Source organism: Meriones unguiculatus, chromosome 12 (assembly GCF_030254825.1).
Source record: "Meriones unguiculatus strain TT.TT164.6M chromosome 12, Bangor_MerUng_6.1, whole genome shotgun sequence".
Classification (NCBI taxonomy): Eukaryota; Metazoa; Chordata; class Mammalia; order Rodentia; family Muridae; genus Meriones; species Meriones unguiculatus.
Genome location: NC_083360.1, coordinates 33,244,535 through 33,265,659, shown reverse-complemented (window position 1 = coordinate 33,265,659; position 21,125 = coordinate 33,244,535). Strand labels below are relative to the sequence as shown.

The 21,125-nt window shown below is 49.2% G+C and overlaps 1 protein-coding gene across 2 annotated transcripts; it reads right to left on the bottom strand.

Moving 5' to 3' along the window:
• Window positions 1-40: 40 nt before the first annotated feature.
• Nipsnap1 (nipsnap homolog 1) lies at window positions 41-20,913 on the bottom strand. 2 transcript variants are annotated; one of them, XM_021632720.2, is made up of 10 exons: window positions 20,757-20,913; window positions 9,124-9,251; window positions 8,882-8,927; window positions 8,678-8,772; window positions 5,202-5,272; window positions 4,928-5,068; window positions 4,628-4,659; window positions 4,213-4,307; window positions 2,754-2,837; window positions 41-1,087 (listed from the first exon to the last, which is right to left on the bottom strand). In XM_021632720.2, exons 1-10 carry the CDS (start codon window positions 20,852-20,854, stop codon window positions 1,023-1,025), a joined length of 855 nt encoding a protein of 284 aa, XP_021488395.1. In that variant the 5' UTR covers window positions 20,855-20,913; the 3' UTR covers window positions 41-1,022. The 2 variants fall into 2 exon arrangements, with proteins under 2 accessions (XP_021488395.1, XP_060221567.1); XM_060365584.1 differs by lacking the exon at window positions 20,757-20,913 and adding an exon at window positions 20,440-20,555.
• Between the last annotated feature and the right edge of the window lie 212 nt (window positions 20,914-21,125).

Genomic DNA, 21,125 nt, shown 5'->3' with positions numbered 1-21,125 from the left:
GAAGCTGCCTTGCCTTAGCAGATGAAGACAACACCACAACTTAGAGTAAATATTTAATTTGGTTCCATCAACTGTTCCAGTATATTCCTGGTATGGTAACAAAACCATGCTAAGCAGGGGTTCATGAGGTATGGGGGTCATTGGAGAGACCCCAGAATCACTGAACCCTCTCCACAGACCTGGTGGTTCTGCAAAATGAGGGGTTGGCTGACACAATGTCAGGCTGGGGGAGAAGAAATTCAAGGCGGGACTATGAGTCTCAGCCTGCATTCTTGCCTGGAGGAAGGAGGACAGGAGCTGGAGCACATGTTCAAGTTTTAACTGCACTGTGTGGGAAACGATGGATGAGCCTCTCCCTCTATCCAGGAACAGGGGCCTCTCCCTGAGGTCTTCTGTCATCTCTGTTCTATCTTCCCAACTCTGTGTTTCAAACTCACATTCTGAATCCTACCTATGAGCCAGCATTATCTGAAGGATTCCTGCTTCAAGTCTGTCTTTAAATAGCTCTCACTTCCATCCTTTCCCAACCCCTTTAAACAGAATTCTGGATTTCCTCCTGACTTTGATGATTTCGGAGTTTATGGCAGTGCCAAAGTTTTTAAGGCTCAGACTTGCTTTTTCTTTTAAACAAGTACAGACCAGGGAGTTCCTGGGGGCCATACCTGGTCTGACATCCTTTACACCCCACCTCTTAACTACTAGTCATGTCAGCTTTTATGCAACTAAGCCATGTCCACAGTGTTAGCTGGGGACTTGATGCCTGGAAATGAGGGATCTTACAGGGAAACGTGTGAATGCTTCAAAGGTTTCTAGTCTGCATTAGGGGATTAGAAACTTCTTCCAGCACGGGAGAGAGGTGGGATAGGTATAGACAGGTTAGGTTCTCGGAAGCAGCATCGTTGTCTAAGCTGAACACTGCCCGTCAGCAGCCTTCCGGAGCTGAGAGGATACCATGCCAGCCGCCTGGACACTCCCCTGTTCCAGGTTACTCCAAAGGGAAGAAGGTAGAGGCAGTGTGGGCGTCACTGGAGAGGAGAGATCTTCAGAGGGATCATGATTCGGGACTCCATGTGTCGAACCAAGGGGACTATGGAGAGAGAGGCAGAGGTTAGGGGTGTCTGAGGCAAGCTGAGTACTCTTGGTCCCTGCCCGAAAACTCATAAAAGCCTATGACAGGAAGAGACTCTGCTGTCACTTGAGAGAGGCCCGGGGTTCCCAAGTTATAAGACAGGATTTAGGTGGTAATAAGCTGAATATTTTGGAATTTTTAGTCATATTCTAAGCATGTGAAGAAAACTAGCATATGGCTGGAGAGGGTCAGCGGTAGTACACTTGTCTAGCATACATGAACCCTTGGATTCTATCCTCGGTGCTTCCAAACCACACAAAACACACAAAGCCTAAGAATATAAAAAGGATCAAGCCACATTAGGGGCAACATAGGAAGATCTAAGAAAAATGAGTGTGAAGTCAAAGGTGTAGTTCTCGATGAGGTATTTGCCGATCAGCATGTGTGAGATCTTGTATTCAGTCCCCGACAACAAACAAAAATACAGACAACTGTAGTAGCATACACCATCAAGGTGAGAGCCGTTAAGGCCGGGGGTTTGATTTAGTGTAACTGCCCCTCACGCAGCCAGAGATGCCAAGCCTATGGGGGTAACAGCAGCACAAAGTCCTAGGATGGCAGCTAAAAAAAATAATGTACGTATGTCTACATGTGGGTGTGTGCATAGAGTGCCCACTGAGGTCAGGAGAAAACATCAGATCCCCTAGAGCTGGATTTACGGGCATCTGTGAGCCTCCCAAGGTGGGTGCAGGGAACCTAACTCCAGTCTTCTCTTCGAACAGTATCACTGAGCCATCTCTCCAGCCCAAAGTTTAGGCCCTTGCTTCCTGTGCTTAATTTCTCAGACTCTAACGTGTGTACAAACCCCGACAAATCTAGTTCACAGAAGGTTGGGAGAAGCTAAGTAAGCATTTCTTAAGTGTCCAGTGGATGTACTTTCAGTTGAGACCACACCTGGAATGACAAGGCTCATGCTGCCTCCTTCAGCAGACATGCTGTCGTCCACCAGCAGATGTGTGCAAGATTAACTAAACACATCAAGGGCCGGACAGACTCTGGTTTACCTAAAAGCCTCCCCTTACCATCCCCGACATGCCACACGGTGAAGACTCAGTTTCTACTGACTCTGTATGCAACACCTTGAGGAAAAATTTGCTGCATGTTTTGATGTTATCAGGGCAAAGCACTTTCCATAAACTAACTCTCAAAGTCCTCCCCACAGCTGGGACAGCATCTGCATTACCATCTGACAAGGAGGAAGGCAGCTTCTGTGAGGTGCAGAAGTGACCCAAGGTCACAGGTCACATAGGGATCACCTTCCTGTATTAAGAGTCCTAAAACCTGAGGACTAATTAAATCATGTGAAATGTATATCACCCAGACAAAACTCTACAAAGTAAGTTCCCACCTGGGCACAGTGGAACATGCCTGTAATCCCAGCAACCTGAAAGACTGAGGGGAAAGGTTTACCCAGGATGAGCTTGGGCAATACAGCAAGATACTGGGTCAAAAGGTGGGGGGCGAGGAGGTGCCCAAGATAGAAGAAAACAAAGCAATGAGTTCCCACACTGGAAGTAATGAAGGGATGTTAGCTGTCCTTCAGAGAAGCTTGCAGAGCCTGCATCCTCAGGTCTCCCAGCAGGCCACTTGCAAAGGTGTTCCTGGCCCCTGAGGAGCCACTCACCTGTATAGTAGACATTTTCATCCCAGCCCCGCTTCCTCCAGGCCGCATTTCGAGTCTCCTCCCGAGACTGCAGATCTTTGTAGGCTGTGAGAAAGGCACAGGCTCATTCCTCAGAGAACCCAATCCCTTCCCTCAGCACAGGGACCCTTCCATTGCCCCAAACCCTGCCCTACTATCCATCCCTTCCTCCTCAGGCTGTCAACATCCAGTGCCCATGTGGCATTTCTAGTTGGGTGTGTGTGCATCTTGTAATTTATTTATTGCATTTATCTACTTATTCAGGGTGAGGGGTCAGAAGAAAAGTGGCAGGAGTCAGATCATTCTTGCCATGTGGGTCCTGGAAATCAAACTCAGGTTGTCAGGCTTGGTGCCTTCACCTACTGAGCCATCTGGTTGGCCCAACATCAGCATCCTAAATATAGTGCTCCCAAAACTACCTTCCAATCCCATGACCCAACCCTCCCCTAGACGCCCCTCTCTTAGACAAGGGCACACAGCTGCTTAAGGAACAGTCTGAATGCCCTCTAACCCTCTCCTTTCTTCTCCAGAAGTTTGTTCTCAAATCCCACTGATTCACAGACCGACAAATCTGTCATGCTGCTGCCACTACCCAAAGCTAGCCCACCCACCTGCCTGAACTAACGTAAGCATCGTCCCTGACCCGTTTCCAACCTTGCTCCCCTACCAGGCACTCTTGGCAAAGCACCTGGCAGCTATAGAACGCGCATGCTGCCACTGCCTCCTCCCACCACATCCATGATGGACCCCAACTCGTTCCGACGGCCTGCAAGGCCCAGCCTGACCTGGTGGCTTGTTCTCTTCCACCCCACCTTCTCACATTCTGCCCGGGTCCCCCCGCACCCTCCTCTCCTGTCCACTCCCTGACGGCCTCCCCACACGCTGTTCCTTGCACTCAAAACTTCTCTCAGCAATTCTAACCTGGCTTTCTCACCCTTCAGCTCAGAATCTGCATTTTGCCCTTGAGAAAGACCTTGTCTACTCAAGCCAAAAAGGTCCCTGGGCTTCTCTGTGCTGTCTTCCCCTGCCTAGCCTCCTCCAGTATCTGTCATCATGTGAAATGAGTCCATTTTGCTAGTTTATGTCTGAGGGTGCATCTCTGCTACGATGTAAGAGCTATAGGAACACAAATGTATCCACATGTCTTGTTGCTAATGTAGTTTTTAATGTCGCCATTGTTCTTGCTGTTTCTTTTCTCTTTTTTAATTTTATTTTATGTGCACTGGTGTTTTGCCTGCATGTATGTCTGCGTGAGAGTGTCAGATCTTGAAGTTACAGACACTTGTGAGCCGCCATGTTATTGCTGAAAATTGAACCCAGGTCCTTTGGAAGAGCAGTCAGTGCCCTTAACCACTGAGCCATCGCCCCAGCCCTGCATCATATCCACGTTTTATGAAGTGACAGGGGACAAACAGAGGCTCCTTGAGTGTCCCCAACCTACCCCATAGGTGGTGAACCACGTAGAGCTCTCCTATTTGTGAAAAGAAGCCTCCCACCGCCTCCTGGTTCTCTTGACGGTACTTGATGGCCCGAGCCCTGGAAATGGCAGAGAACATGGGACAGAGGCCCAGCCAATGGTCCCTCAAGGTAGCCCAGGCTGATTCCCTGGCCACACTTTTTTGGGTGGGGTGCAAGGTAGGGCCCAGAGAATGGATCCTGGAGGTGTGGCTGCTGGCTGGTTGGCAGCACTTCCCACTACAGAATCTTCCCCATTCAGGTGGATCTTTCTCTGGGCTCTGCAAGGAACAGAGCATGCTGGGTTCCCTCTGACACAGCCCAGAGAAAAGCTCACTGGGAGCCTGATGGGATGGAACAGCAGGGACTATCACATTCCCAAACGTGGTGGCATTACTTACCAGTTATTTCCCCACTCAATCATGGTTCCTGGCTGAAAGAGACCCAGAGAGAGGAGGAAGTAAGCCCCACCTTGGACTCCTAATAACACAGAGCCAGGAATGGGAAACTAGCCTTCCCCAGAGCCAGAGGCCCCATTCACAGGCCTTGACTCCATCTGATGTGCAGCTACATACATGAACACACATTCCTCTGCTCTGAGCCCATAAGGTGGGAGAAGCTAGCCCACCCTGACCCCTTAGAAAGCAACGCCACGGCAGGGAAGATAGAGGTCAAAAGCAGCTCTGTTGGAAGTGAGGTACCTTGAGCTTGTATGTCCTCAGCTCATAGATGTTGGGGCCAGCTCTGGGCTGTGGCTCATTCCAGAAGCTGAACTCCAGAAGCAGCTGGTTTCTCCTGGACAGCAGCATCTTGCTCCGCTCCTTCCGGAACTCCAGGTACTCCTGAAGGCAGAGCATTATAGGCAATAGTATGCCACCCCATCAGTGTCCCCGGGGGTAGCAGAGGACTCTGTCCCACACTCCCCTCCACACAGGGCTGGTGTGGAAGCAACATGCACACAGGATGCTGGGGTACCTTGTTGGTTTTCAGCTTGTTCATGCAGTCCATGAGGGCCGGATAGCCACCTGAGAACCGCCATAGGTGCACTGATGGAAACAGGAATACAGGTCAAGGAGCTACAGTGAGCATGTCTGGCTAGACTGTGTATGTGGCAGTGTGGAGGGGGGGGTCTCCTGGTTCCTTTTGTCTTAGTGAGGAGTAGCACAGGGTGGAGATGACCTTAGAAGCAGGCCTAGGAGACCACTAGCTCTGCTCAGTTTGGTGGCCTTTGACCCCTCCTAGGACACAATGTCCTCATCCACAAAATCCTTAAGTAACAGCAGCAAGAGGATCAGATGAGGGGAAGGGGGTAGCTACTGACAAAACACGTGCTTCCATGCAGAGGGACCAGGCTTTCCTCTACAGCATCACAAACAAAACCAAACCTAAGATGATCTGAGTGCCTTCCACCCTGGGAACACCAGCACACACAGGGATGAACTGTGGAATGCAAGAGACAGGATAGACACAAGGAGGAAGAAGTCTGATTGACTGACACAGGACACTCTAGGAGGGCTGGCACTAGAGCTCAGTGGTAGAACACTTGCCTAACATCAGGAGATCCCCAAGTTCCATCGCTAGCGCTGCAAAAACAACCAAACAACATTGTTCCAAGGCAGTGTACTCAAGAAGGAAAGAAATAAAGCTGTGGCTGTGTATGGAGACAGGGACGAGTGGTCCCAGCTATCTAGGAAGCTGATGATGTCTTGAGCCAATGCCTGGGTATTACAGGGAGACCCCACTTTTAAAAGGAAGGAAGCAGCCTGGGGGTGCATCTCAGCTGGTAGTCTGTATAAAGCCCTGGGTTCAAATCCCCAACACTGGATAAAACTGGGCTCGTGACACACATCTCTGTGGAGATAGGAGAGTCAAAAGGCTCAAGGCAAGCCTGAGCTGTATAAGACCCTGTCACAAAAAAAAAAGTGGGGGTGGGAGGCAGGAGGGAAGAAGACAAGGGAGAGAGATAAAATGAACTAAAGGACAGACTAGGATGCCAGGAATGCACCAGCATGTGCTTAGGGGGATACATACAGAGATGCCAATGCACACATGACCTCCTAGTGGACACTCAAGGGACTGTGATTATAGATAGAGGGCCTTGGGCTGCTAGTAAGAGCCCAGCCTCGTTCTCACTGAGAACTCAGCACTGTTAGATTTTTCTCCCAATCATAGTCTCTGCTGGCTTGAGTAGTAGCCCCTCAGAAATCCATGCCCTGCCAGAGCCTCCCTATGTGACTTTGTTGGCAAACAGTGTCTCTGCAGATAGTTGAGGTACGCCTACATAATGCTAGATAGAACATCAATTCAGCGTCTGGTGCCCTTAGCACAAGAGAGAGGATGCACACAAAGGGAACACCATGGAACTCAGGAAACAGCTCACCCAGACTGATGTGTCCACATGACAAAGAATGCCAAGGGTTCTTAGCAACCAGAAGTTGAAAGAGGCGGGAAGGGTCCTCTCTCCGAGGCCTCAGAGGAAGCCCAGACAGAGGCAATATCTTGATTTCTGCCTCTGCCTTCCAGATTTGAGGATTGCGGTTCTGTTCTTTGTAATCTATTGTGGAAGCTCTAGGTAGTTAACTGGTTCCCAGTAAGCAAACCTCAGCTAAGGTGTTGCCGGGGGAGAAAACATGTACTTAACATATGTGAGGCCTAGAGGGAGAGGGAAGGACCAAGGGACAGACAGAAGAGGAGAGAAGAGGAAGGAAGGCGGTAAACAGGAGATCACTAATGATAGGGAAGAAAGCCTACCTGGCTGACCTGGGATCACTGTGGAGAGAGCTAGGCCCCAGAGACGAGCGAGGCACCCCAGAGCTGAGCTAACTGACCAGTGACTTGAAAGCACAGGCTCTGTTACTTCCCAGGTCAGCCTAGCCTTCATCTGACGTTATAGTGCCAGTACTGTTAACCGCTGAGCCCTCTCTGCAGCCCCCACAAAGCGTGAACTTTTGTTTTGTTTTCGTTTTTGTTGTTGTTGTTTTGTTTTTCAGGACGAGATTTCTCTGTAGCTCACTCTGTAGACCAGGCTGGCCTCGAACTCTGTAGATCTGCCTGTCTCTGCCTCCCGAGTGCTGGGATTAAAGGCCACCACAGTCCAGCCACAACATGAATTTTTAAAAATATTTTTATTTTGTATTCAGTAAGTCAAAGAGATCCAGACCCCCAGAACTCACTGCGTGTATGAGAAGACAGACAGGTGTGTTGGCAGCTACAGGACTGCGTGATCAGGGAATGAAGAGGCCAGTAGTGGAGGTCAGAGAGCTAGGAACAGCGCCTGACCCAGCAAGTGCAAAGAATCCAGACTTTCAGAGGGATGCCATGTCTACACCAAAATACAAAACAAGAAGGCAGGGGCGGCTGCAAGATGGCTTGGCAGGTAGAAGCTCTTGCTATACCAGCCTGATGAGCTGAGCTTGACCCCTGGGGCCAAAGGAAGAGGACAGCTGCAGAGGTACACATCTGGAGTACACACTGTGCAACAGCAGAGACAAAGGAGACCCTGCCTCAACAAGGGTTTGAGACGACAACCACTGTCCACTGACCTATGCAGGCATGCCAGGGCACGTGCTTACACATACATATATATACACACATACATACATACACATATACACACACACACTAGAAAGATAGACCGACTAAAAATTAACTCTAAGCATGGTCATACATGCCTTTAATCCAGTGGCTCTCAACCTGTGGGTCCCGACCCCACAGCGGTCCCCTCTCAGATACCTACATTATGATTCATAACAATATCAAAATTACAGTTATGAAGTAACAATGAAAGTCATTTTATGGTCGGGGGTCACCACAACATGAGAAACTACTAAAGCGGAGCTGCATTAGGAAGGTTGAGAACCACCACTTTAATCCTAGTGCTTGGAGGAAGGCAGAAGCAGGCGGTTCTCTGAGTTCAAAGCCAGCCTGGTCCACTGAGCGAGTTCCAGGACAGCCAGGGCTACACAGAGAAACCCTGTCTCCAAAACAGAACAAAAGACAAGCAATCAAACCATCTCAGCACTCAGGAGCTGAGGTAGGAAGAGTACATGTTAGAGGCCAGCCTGGACTACACAATAAGACCCCCGATCCCAAACAAAGTGAAAAACGGGTAAACCAAACCAAGTTCAAGTAGGCAAGGGAGAGGAGCTGCTTCAGGTTGGCCACCTGTACCCAGAGAGTAGAGCGGTTGCAGCCGGGGCACTGGCGAATCACACGCAGGGCAATGTAGCCAGCCAAGGATGTGGCGGCAAAGTGCGGCTGCGGACCTGGCAAGGCCGGCCTCACAGGCCTCGTGGGCTGCCTGAGAGTGCTGGGGAGTGGGGCAATGAGGTATGAAATAAACACCTTCCCCACAACCCCAGAGATGCTGCAGGGAGAGAGAGCAGGGCGCTCAGACAGGAGGGCTGTCAGAGACCCGGGCGGGTGGCAACACCGAGACAAGGGAACCTCACCTGCCTGGTCCTGCTCCCCGTACCACGTGTTCCAGTTGCCCACAAGCGAGCAGGGGTAGTCCTCGTCCAGGTGCAGCTTGGGCAGCACGGCCTCCCTGTGGGAGGGGCACAGGGAGGGGCAAGGGCTTGCACTGGCCACCGAGGGCTCTGAGCTAGAGGGTCCAACCCAGGAGTGACTGGGAGCGGTAGAGGGACGGCACTCACGTCAGACTGTTGTAGGCATCCAGACATTCCGGCTTCACGTTGTGAACTGCCATAAAGGACAGAGGGCAACCGGTGAGGTGCAGGCTACGCTCACATGCGCGTGCGTGCATGTGTGGAGGAGGGCGTCAGAGCGAGCAGGCTCTCAGGACAGGATGGGACATCCTCATCCTCTCATCTCTTTACCCTAGCCCCACCCCCGAGGGAGCCCGTGGGTGCAGCTAGCCAGTTTAGCGGCCACTCACACTGGATCTTGTAGAGGTTGCTAGTCTCCTTCTTGGACAGCAGAGTGGAGTGGGCATCCTTCCGGGGGTCCACCTTGTGAACAAAGAGGGAGCGGAACCAGCTGCCTTCACTGTCCTTGGAATAGAAGCTGCAGGACAGAGGAGGTGAGAGGGCCTCGTGGAGGCACGGGAGCCCCGACAATTTCCCTGCTCAGATGTCCTGCTCCCCTAGCCTCATGACCTACATTTCTGAAAAAGAAGCCATGGAATTCCATGGCAGCTCCCGAGAATAAGACGGCCTCATCTGGGCAGACACAGGACCCTCTGGAGAGATCCCCACTGCCCAGGCTACATCTGGAACCCTGGAAGGGCAGAGGGGCCAGGAGAGGAAGCTGTCCTGCCACCTCTGCCCAGCATCTCTGGCCACACAATTGCAGCCTATTGCTAAGAAGGTCAACCCCAGACTCAGCTTCCTGACACCAACTAGATGGGACCCTTGTGATGACAAAGACCCTGGACCCAAGGCAGGCCATCCCTCTACTGCCTTGAGCAGCCAAGACTCCTTCTTTTGCCTTCCTGGATTCTGTGATATAACTGACAAGCCCCTTCTTACTACCTCAATGTCCTACAGGACTTCTGTAGCAACATCAACTTCCCCTTTACTCTGTATGTACACGAATAAAAGAATTGGGAATTCGGAACACAAAACCTGGGGCCCTCTGAGAGCCCAGGCATTTACCCTTCCAAGTCATTAGACCACATCCCGTAGCATGGGACAGCTGTTGCTCTTCTGGTTAGAAAGGCCTCCAAATTAACCCTGGAATAGAGTAGGACCACTTACATACTCAGCAGGTCCTTGACATTGTCAATTCAAGAGCCTTCCACTGGATCCCAGCAGAGTCAACAAATAGCAAACTCTTATACAAACTCCAGAACTTCCTACAAAACTTACTGCCAGATCCTCACCTTGAGCCCCTTTAAGACACAGCCGCCCAGACTACCTGGCTCACAGATGTTGGCAGTATTGTAGCGGCAGGACATAGCTTTACAGAGGTCATAGAATCTGGGCCTATTCTGGGTAATAAGCTCTTTTTGTTTGTTTGTTTGATTTTTCAAGACAGGGTTTCTTTTTGTACCCCTGGCTGTCCTGGACTAATTTTATAGACCAGGCTGGCTTTAAACTCACAGAGATCCACCTGCCTCTGCCTCCCCAAGTGCTGGGATTAAAGGCGTTCATCATCACCACCTAGTGGGTAATAAGCTTGTAAGAACTAATTGTCTTCACCAAAGGCAAAGAAAGACACCTCCTCACTGCCCATCATGCCCTGATTAGACACATCTCGGAGATTTTGACCCTACTAGAAGCCACCTGGCTTCTAACCAAGGTAGCCATTTTTCATTGCCAGCCCCACTCTGGCAGTTCTCAGGATAATACGCTGGCTAATCTTAAATCAGCTTGACACATGAACTAGAGTCTCATCTGGAAGGAGGGAACCTCAACTGAGAAAATGTCTCGCTGAGATCCAGCTGGGAGGCATTTTCTTAATTAGTGATTGATAGGGGAGGTCCTAGACTCCTGTGGGCCATCCCTGGGCTGGTGGTCCTGGGTTCTCGAAGAAAGCAGGCGGAACAAGCCATGGAGAGCAAGCCTGTAAGCAGCACCCCTCCACGGCCTCTGCATCAGCTCCTGCCTCCAGGTCCCTGCCCTGTTTGAGTTCCTGTCTTACCTTCCTTCAGGATGAATGATATGAATGTGTAAGCTGAATAAACCCTTTCCAACTTGCTTTTCGGTGATGGTGTTTCGTTACAGCAACAGAAACCCTGACTATGACAGATAACAACCAAGCTGATCAGCAGGCTAAAGCTCCACTCAACCTTAGTTCCCAATCCCACCCTTCCCAAATAAACCTCACCCACTTCCCCCACTATGACGCTCACACACGTAACAGTTCTAAGCATACAGACGCCTTCACCCGGTGGTCCTGTAAAGCAGAGAAAGAGAGCCTCACACATCACCACCGTTCTCTTGAACACATCATTCCTTGCTTTGCTTCCCCCGGTGCCTATCGTCTGATAATGCTTTGCTTTCCTTTCCAATACTAAGGAATAGATAAAAGCCTCAAAACCAGGCATGATCTCCCCACTGTTTGGCAATTCACTATCATTTGAAAAGGTAGAAATGGTTAATCTAACTCTTTTTCTTCTTTGACAAATACTTAATTTTTTTATAGATATTTAATTTTATGTGCATACGTGCCCGAGTGTATGTTTGTGCACCACATGCTTACAGGGGTCCACAGAAGTCAGCAGACACGAGATTCCTAGAACTGGAGTTATAGAAGTTTGTGAGTTGCTGTGTGGATGTTGGAATTTGAGCCCGGTGGTCTGCAAGAGCAGCCAGTGTCCTTAACCATTGAGCCATCTCCAGGCCCCTCACTTTTCCTCCCAATTGCACTTTTAAGATCTCACACTCAGGTATTGAGCCGGATGTGGTGGCACACCCTTTTCAACCCAGCACTCAGGAGGCAGAGGCAGGTGAATCTCTGTAAGTTTGAGGCCAGCCTGGTCTACGCCGGAAGCTCTAGAACATCCAGGGATATATAGAGACCTGTCTCAAAAACAAAACAAACAAAACGCTTTCCCTCCCAAGCCAGAAATGGGCTCAGCAGTGAGTGTTTGCTGCTCTTCTGGAGGACCTGAGTTTGGTTTCCAGCACCCACATGGTGGCTCACAACTGTTTATAACTCAGATGCTCCCTCCTGGCCACCCTGAATGCCAGGTGCACAGACATACATGACAGCAAGACACCCATGCACACAAAAATAAACAATTTAAAAGATCTCACATCCCTTACTCCAGCAGCACTGGGTTCCTATGGTCAGCCCAACATTTCATTTCATCTTCCTGAAATCACCTAATGGTGTCATTTTTAACCATTCTGACTCATGTTATCCTGCTACTCCTGGTCTCAGCCTCTCCTGCTTCTTCACCTTCCCCAAAAGGCCCACAATCTCCTCAAATAACACAACTAGATCCTCGTGGGAGACTGCTGGCTTTGCCTGCCCTTAACTCTTACTTGGCCTGAAGTTCTCACTCTTTTTTTCCTTTTTCTTTTTTGTATTAATTACAGTTTATTCACTTTGTATCCCCCCTGTACCTCCCTCCCCAGTTCTCACTCTTATTTAAATGACCCAATTAATAATTTCTGTCCAGGGGCTGGAGAAAGATGGCTCAGAGGTTAAGAGCACTGGCTGTTCTTCCAAAGGTCCTGAGTTCAATTCCCTGGTAGCTCATAACCATGTATAATGAGATCTGGTGCCCTCTTCTGGCCTGCTGGTTCACACACAGACAGAATACTGAATAAACAATAAATTAATAAATCTTTTAATAATAATAATAATAAATTCCCTCCACACACATTTCCAATAGAACTCTATCTTGCTGGGCTTAGCACACCTCTTCCAACAGTCTCTTAGCCAAATCCATTTCCTTGCATCTCCTCACTCACCAGCTTATAGGCTTCAGGGATATCCACCATTGACCGCAATACCTGTCTCTCACCTCTGAAGACCTCTTCATTTCCAAAAAATCCTCCAGAGCCTTCAATGCCTTACCATCCTACGATCTTGTAGTGAATAAATCAGCAGTTTCAACCCGAGCCCTGTGATGCCCTTCCTTAGCTCCATGGAGCTCAGAAGGGAGCTCTCGTCCACTGACTAGACCTTGCTCAGCTATCTAGGAAATGTAAAGGAAAAAAGGCCAGAAATAAAAACAAAATATCCCCACTTTAATAACAACCTGGCCTGATCCATGACATCTTTTTTGATTTGGTTTAGTTTTTTTGAGACAGGGTTTCTCTGTATAGTCCTGATTGTCCTAGAACTCACTCTGTAGACCAGGCTGGCCTCAAACTCAGATCCACCTGCTTCTGCCTCATGAGTGCTGGAACTAAAGATGTGTGCCACCACAACCAGCCCATGATATCTTTTGTGAGTTACTATTATTCTTTAAATGTGTGAGTGTTTTCCCAGCGTGTAGCGTACCACACACGTGCTGCACCCATGGAGGCCAGAAGGAGCATCTGATCACTTGGAACTGGAGTTACGGATGGTTGTGAGCCAAAATTCGGGAACTGACCTTGGGCCCGCTGGAAGAGCAGTTAGTGGTCTTAACCACTGAGCTGTCTCACCAGCCCAGATCCACATCCTATATAGACAGCTGGAATCATGACACCTTACACAAAGAGCCAGCTCAAGAAAAACAACTTAATGTCATAAAATTTACTATTAAACAAGATAGTGGGAGGTCCATCTATCCCCTCAAATATGAGCCTGAAGGAGAATCTCACTGTGGTAAAACCAAACAATATCCCCTTAACTGTTAGGAAAGGGTTTCCATTCCTTTTCAGCGGCGTGACTTCCCTCTCTGGGAACTCATGCCGTCTTGCAGTGTATTTCAGTAAACTCTCTGTCTAAGCCTTGTTAAATTCCTTTATGGCTAAGTCATCATCCTTCCCAAAAGTGTTTCATAGAGCATATATTAATTTTTTCCTATATGCACACATTTATGAAAAAGTTTAATATACAAGTAATATATTTTTGCATATATATGTAAAATTTCATTTATAAGCTACACATAGTAAGAATTAACAATGGAAGCTGGAGAGATGGCTCAGAGGATAAGAACACTGGCTGTTCTTCCAAAAGTCCTAAGTTCAATTCCCAGCAACCACATGGTGGCTCATGACCATCTACAGTGAGATCTGGTGCCCTCTTCTGGTGGGCAGGCACACATGCAGGCAGAATACTGTATACATAATAAATAAATAAATAAATCTTAAAAATAAAAAAAGAAATCAATGATAAACTAAAACACAATTAGTCTGTTAGAAGTGATTGTGTATGTGGTCTATTTCTGGAATTTTTCATTTCATATATTCTGACAAGAGCTGCTAGCAGATAATTAAAACTATAGAAAGTGAGACCAGAAATAAAGGGTTTGTGATATCTAAACTCCATTGGCCGCTGACTGGGTCTGGGATAACCCAGGAGACACACCTCTTGGCATGACTATGAGGGCATTTTCAGACAGATTTAACTGAGAAGACTCATTCACCCTACACAGTGAGTGGAGACCGAGACTGAGTAAGAGGGGAAAGGGAGGAGGAAAGCCTGCCATTGGCTTGTACTCATCTCTCTGCTTCCTGACTGCAGACACTGCGACCAGCCACTCAGGCTCTGCTGGACCTGATGGACTGTCCACTAAAACACAGCAGAAACTGAAACCTTCCTCCCTTAAGCTGCTTCTTGTCGGGGATCTGGTCACAACAAGAAAAGTGACCAGCTGGGTGGTGGGGACACACCTCTTCAATCCTAGTACTTGAGAGGCAAAGGCAGGTGGATCTCTGAGTTCAACAGCCAGGACTACACAGAGAAACCCTGTCTCAAAAAAACAAAACAAAGGGGGGGAGGAGTAATAGCAAATCAGGAATCTATGCTGCCTGGCTGGGAGAGGGAAGACAGATTCAAATGTATATGAAGCTAGAATACTGGCTTAGGCACGTCTAAACTCAGGGGCGCCTTTGGTTACTGTGCACACATTTGCTCAAGTAGCAAAAAGCAGGACAAGGGTGGAGACAGGGGGCACTAAGGGCGCCTCATAGCCAGACCTTGTGACCTTCTGCACTGCCAGAGCTCCCTGAAGCAATGCAGCACCCACACTACAGAGGCACGCCAAAGCTCACTGCTTAAGGAACTTGCCATGGTCATACGGAAAATCAGGGAACAGCGCTTTCCTTGAAAACCAGCCCCTCAGGCGGGTTTGAAGGGCATGGCTTCTGCTGCCCCGGGGAGGAGGTGGTGTCAGGGAGAACAGTGGCTCTATTTGCCCACGAAGACCTTTGCTCCAAAGCTAGCTCTTAGGAACTCATGACCATCAGTAGTGGCCAAAGTAAATAAATATCCAGTGGTCAGTTCTGAAGAGCAAGCCTGGGGCTTCAGTGCTGTGGAGGGGAGGGGCGGGGCCCCTCCCTTCCTACCCTTCAAAGCCTGCCTGCAGGTCTGGTTCCCCGAGTGCCGAGCAAGCGAGCCATAGCAGCCCGCCCAGCCAGGTGTTTGTCATTGATTTTTATTTTGCTTTATGTATATGGATATTTTTGCCTGTGTGTGCATCTGTGCACCACTTCCGTGCCTGACTCCCAGGAGGTCAGAAGATGATATCAGGTCCCCTGGGACTGGAGTGACAGTTGTGAGCCACCCTGTGGGTGCTGGGAATGAAAGCCTGGTTCTCTGGAAGAGCAGCCAGTACCTTTAGCTGCTAAGCCATCTCTCCAACCCCAGGAAGACTTTTTAGATAGGTAAAAATTTACTACGGGACCTTTTCAGACCCAGAGGAAGTCTCAATTCCAAGCCAACGTCCTCAAGTGCACTTTTTAAAGATGTGTTTAGTTTATGTTTGTGTTTACCTGAATACACACACACACACACACACACACACACACACACATCACATGGGTGCTAGAAAAAGAGCATTGGATCCCTAGGAACTGAAGTTACAGATGGTTGGGACCCACTGTGTGGGTGCCGGGAACTGAACCCAGGTCCCCTGCAAAAGCAGCAAATGCTCTTAACCACTAAATTCTCTCTCTAGCCCTCAAGCGCATATTTTTAAGAGTTCAAGTTTTACTTTTCCAGTGAATTCAACATTCTCCCACGCTTGTCCTTCCCAGCCTTTCTCACACTGCTCCCTTGTTCTGTTCTGCAGGAACATGTAAAGCCCTACGCCCGAGCTAGAGATACAGACCCACGGGAGAATATCCGCCCACCTAGTGTGCATGACACTCAAGATTCCAGCTCCAGCACTGGAAAAAAAATTAAACATAGAAAAACCCAAAAGCCTTTTGTTGTTGTTGTTGTTTGTTTGATTATTACACTTTATTTATCGTTTGTCTCCCAATCAGATGAAGCCTCACTAGGGTGGTGTGGTGGTTTGAATAGGAATGGCCCCCATAAACTCATGTTTGAACACTTGGCTCCTAGGGAGTGTGGCACTATTAAGAGGGGCGGCCTTATTGGAGTGGGTGTGGCCTTGTTGGAGGAAGTGTGTCACCGTTGGAGCGGGCTTTGAACTAGCACTCAAAAAAACTAAAGAACTTGTCAGTGTCAGTGGGACAAACCCAGGCTCTGATGCCAGCTTAGCACCTTCCTGTCACCTATAAAATACGGCGTGGAGGATGGAACTATTAGAGAAAAGCATGGCGGCACTGCTACATTGATACTCTGCCTTCCTGCTGGATCTCCTCCTTCCACTTGCCTCTTTTCTTAATCTGCCCCCTTGAATCTCTATAACATATTTCTGTTTCCTAGAGTGCTAGGACAGAAGTCAGGGCCTGGCATACGCCAGGCGGGCACTCCACCTCTGACCTACTCTTTAAAACATCATCTGTGTGTGGTGTGTGTGCATGAATTTGTGTGTGTGGCAATGCGCCTGTGTGCATGCATGCACGTGTGTATGAGTGTGTAAGCGGCGGTGCGCACACATGCGCTGGAGATTTTGGAGATTTGACGTCAGGTATCTATTGCTCTCCACCTTAAGTTTCTGCAGTGAGGTCTCTCACTAACCCTGAGGGCCCGGGGCAGAGACAAGCTGGTTATGAAGCTTTGGGAGCCTTCCCTCTCTCCCTCCAGCGCTTAGTTACAGAGACGCGTCACACCTGCCTTTTTAGAGTTCTCGTGTCTACAGGCCAAGCGCTTTACAGACTGAGCTAGCTCCCTCACCATAAAGCATTTTTATGGCCTCTAGTTCAGGGTTCTCAGCCTGTGGGTCACGACCCCTTTGGGGGTTGTGTATCAGGTATTTACATTATAATTCACAACAGTTTACGGTTGGGGGGGCACAACATGAGGACCTGTATTAAAGGGTCACGTTGAGAATGTTAGGAACTGCTGCACTACTTGATGCCCACAAAGCAAAGTCTGGATATCTCTGTATCTTTATTTGAGATTCTAGCTTCCTTGGTTTGGTTTGGTTTGGTTTGGTTTGGGTTTTTTTTTTGGGTTTTTTCAAGACAGGGTTTTTCTGTGTAGCCTTGGCTGTCCTGGACTCACTCTGTAGACCAGGTGGGCCTCGAACTCACAGAAATTCGCCTGCCTCTGCCTCCCGAGTGCTGGGATTTCAGGCATGGCCCACCGCACCCGGCCTAGCTTCCTTTTAAATTTGGTAATTTTGGAACTAGGTTTCCCTACCGCAATGATTCTCAGACTTACATTACAGCACAGCCTAAGAACTTATTCAGAACTCCCAAGCTCCATCCCAGACTATGGCACCAAAGTTCTGGGGATAATATTATGTGGTGGGCCTGGCAATTTAACTTTTTAATGGGGTGGTAGAGGGTGGGGCGGGGTCTCACTACTCAGCTTGGGCTAGCCTGGAACTCCCTATACAGCAAAGGTTAGCTACAAACTGGTGTTCCTCCTACCTGGAAGTGCTAATTACAGACAGGCATCATGCATGGCTACAATCTGCATTTTAAAGTGTGAGTGTATGTTTGTGGTGTACTCACATCTGTGCACATCTGGTTGCACAGGACAACTGGTTCCTCCTCTATTCCTTTGGGACAGAGTCTCTCTTTAAGCTAGGCGCTTGTCCCTCTCCTCCCGCCTCAACCTGGCAGTCAGCAAGCCCCAGTGATCTTCCTGTCTCTGACCACTATGGTACTGAAACTGTAGGCACATGAGGACACACCCAGATTGTCATATGGGTGCTGGAATCCACACCTAGGTCTCATGGTTACACAGCAAGCACTGTTAACTACAATACCATCTTTCCAACCCCAATCTTCATTTTTAAAGCCTACAAAGGCCAGGTTTGGTGAAGCATGCCTATAATAGTTCAAGGTCATCCTCAGGCCTTATAATGAGACCTTGTCTCAAAAAAAAAAAATTTTTTTTTTAAAACAAAAACAAAGATGCGAGCATGGTGGCATACATATTTAATCTCAACCTTTGTGAATTTGAGGCCAGCCTGGTCTACATAGGGTTACATAGAGAAACCCTGTGCCAAAAACCAAACACTAACAGGACAACAGAGATGGATGACTCAAAGGCTATGAACACTTACTACTCTTACAGAAGTTTCTGAGTTCTGTTCCCAGCACCCATGTCTGGTGGCTTACAACTACCCCCATCTCCAGGGAATCTGAGTTGCCCCTCTGGCCTACTCTCACACGCACAAACCCACACATAGATAACATGGATAATTAAAGATGAAAATAAGCTGGGCTTACTGGCACACATCTTTAATCCCAACACTCAGGAGGCAGAGACTGATAGATTTTGTGAGGCCTATGAGAGAGTTCCAGGCCAGCAAGGGTTACACAGTTAGACTCTGTATCAAAAACACCAAACAAGGGCTGGAGACAGCCCGGTGGTTAACAGCAATTACTGCTATCGCAGTGGACCTCAGTTTGGTTCCCAGGACCCACAGGTATCTCCCTCCTACAATTCCAGTTTCAGGAGACCTGGCCTTTGCAGACTCCTCCATAAAGAAAGCAAATAATTTTTTTAACCTAAAAAAAAAAAAAAAACCAAACAAACAAAAAAACCTAAACAAATAGCAAAGTCTTATATAGCTAGGAATGGTAGCAGCCACCTGTGACCCCCTGTATTGAGAGGGCTGAGACAGAATGATCCCAGGTTTACCTTAGGCCTGGGCTACAAACTGAGTTCAAGGACAGCTTGAGTATCTTAGTGAGACTAGGTCTCAAAATAAATGTTAAAAGGGCTAGGGATATGGTATTGTAGTAGAACACTTGCCTAGCATTTGCAAGGCCCAACATTCAAGCCCAGTCCTGAAAAAGAACCAAAAAGTAAGACCTGCCCCACTAGACAATAGGCACCTTTAATCCCGGCACTTGGGAGGCAAAGGCAGGTCGATTTCTGTTGGGTTCAAGGTCAGCCTGGTCTACAAAGTGAGTCCAGGACAGCCAGGGCTCTTGTTACACAGAGAAACCCTGACTTGAAGAAAAAAAAAAAAAAAAAAAAGAGGAAGAAACAGGCTGCCTCTAGCTCCTCCCCCATCCTTGTGGCCTCTGGGTGTTTGCCCCACAAAAGATGCTACCACCAACTGACTCTGTTCCTGTCTCAGCCTCAGTATTGTCATTCATCTGGGAAACACAGTCTCAGAACAGATGATCTTGTGGGCTGTACACAGTGGTCAAGGGAAGGAACTTGAGTTTGGTTCCCAGCCACCACCCTGCTCAAATAATATTTTAATGTAATAAAAGATTCTTTTCCTGGATGTCCTTTCAATTCTCACAACGACAACACTTGAGGTATAGGCTTGGGCAATGGTTAACAAGAGCATGGGCTCTTTAATCCTCAACAGTCCAATGAGGGCTGGACATATAGTTTAATTGGTAGAGAGAACACTAGCCTAGCATACCTGAGCTCCCAGATTCTTTTCCTAGCAACAGAAAACGATCCATCAGACACATCCTGTTTCCTCCTCCTCCCCAACCAAGGTCATCCCTCCACAAAAGCCTGAGGTTCCAAGGTACACTCCAGGCTCGGTTCCCAATGTCAGCTTCTCCCTCTTTATCCAGCATGGAGGTGAAGAGCACAGTTCCAACGCCTCTCGGCTTTCCAAAAGTCCCAGCGCACAGGGATCTAACAATGGAACTCTATGGCTTCACTCTCGGCTTGGGACAGGAGGAATGAAGACGCCTTTCCACAGGAATGAAGACGCCTTTCCACAGGTGTGCGGAGAGGTGTGCTCGCTTCTTTAGCTAAGGTTCTTTCTACGTACCCTGTCCTCAAACCTGTGAGGGTGCGGGGATGGGAAACGGGAGACCCATTAGGGAAAGAGAGGTTAGCACAGGGTCAGAGGTGCTCCAGTGATTAAGCGCAGAGATGGGGGGTAGCAGCAGGCGTCGCGTGGAGGAGGGAGGAGCAGCCCAGAGCCAGTCAGGGGAGGCCAAGCCCTCCAAAGCTGAGCTGAGCCTCTCTCCTTGGAGGCCACCAGCGGTGGTACAAAGTGCAGGTGCACCATGAGACCTGAGTCCTACCCAGAGCTGCCTCTGCGTGGCACGCAGACTGACCTTGAACGACTCTCACCTCTCCCGTTGACCCACCTGTACCACGCAGGATGAGGGATCACTTTGGGAATTCCCACTGTGTCCCAGATCTCCTCTTTTTCTTTCTAAAACTTCCTGAGAGAACGGCTGCCTGGCCCAGACGCCCCCAGCGCGTGCTAAATCACAAAAGCCTGACAAGAGGCTGCTACCGCTACACTCTGCCTTCGCCCCGACTCCAGGGCGCAAGACCTATCCCTCCCACTCACCTCAGCCGAGACCCTGGTCCCAAACAGGACAAAGAACCTGCCCAGCTAGGCATGGTAGTGCACGCCAGTAATATCTAGGAGGCCGAGGCAAGAGGATTCTGAGGTCGGTTCACATGCAGTGTGATCCTGTCTAAAAAACAAAACCCTACCCACACCTTTTCACCTCCCGGATTCTTTCTCAGCCTCCCCCTCAGGCCTACATCTCGGCAGCTCCGCCTCTAACCGCTGCATTCCAAACCCTGCAGCCTCTGCCCCTCATTCCAGCCCCCTCCCTCGCCCCTGTTCTGAGCGCGCAGTCAGCCCCATCGGCCTCTCACCGCACAGCACCCGCAGCCGCGAGGTCCCCAGCACGGGGTCCCGGCTTCCTCAGCAGCCACTGTGCCGCTGCAGAGATGATGCACAACCGCGGAGCCATGTTGGACCGGAGTAGGTTGGAGGGAGGCCACGCCCCAGCCCGGTGGCGGAGGCGGGGCTAAAGAAAGCCACACCCTCATTCGTCAGCCTCTCTTTCAAACACAGCCAGGTGGGAGTCCCCCAAATCTACGAACGCCCGGTCTATATCCACACGTCCAAACTATTGAAGCTCAGCAGCTGACCGGCTCCGTTCCCTCGAACAAGCTTTTCCCCACTCTGCACCTCTGGATTCACCTCGATAACTGCGGGAGTAAAATGTCCTGGACACTGTG

Bases quoted from the DNA above. Each gene is read 5' to 3' on its own strand.
- Nipsnap1 (XM_021632720.2), bottom strand. From the start codon at position 20,854: ATGGCTCCGCGGTTGTGCATCATCTCTGCAGCGGCACAGTGGCTGCTG. The intron at 8,773-8,881 runs GTGAGTGCCGTC...CCCCTCCCACAG, and splicing joins GATGCCTACAACAGTCTGAC to GGAGGCCGTGCTGCCCAAGC. The intron at 4,660-4,927 runs GTACCTCACTTC...GGTCTCTTTCAG, and splicing joins TGAGGACATACAAGCTCAAG to CCAGGAACCATGATTGAGTG.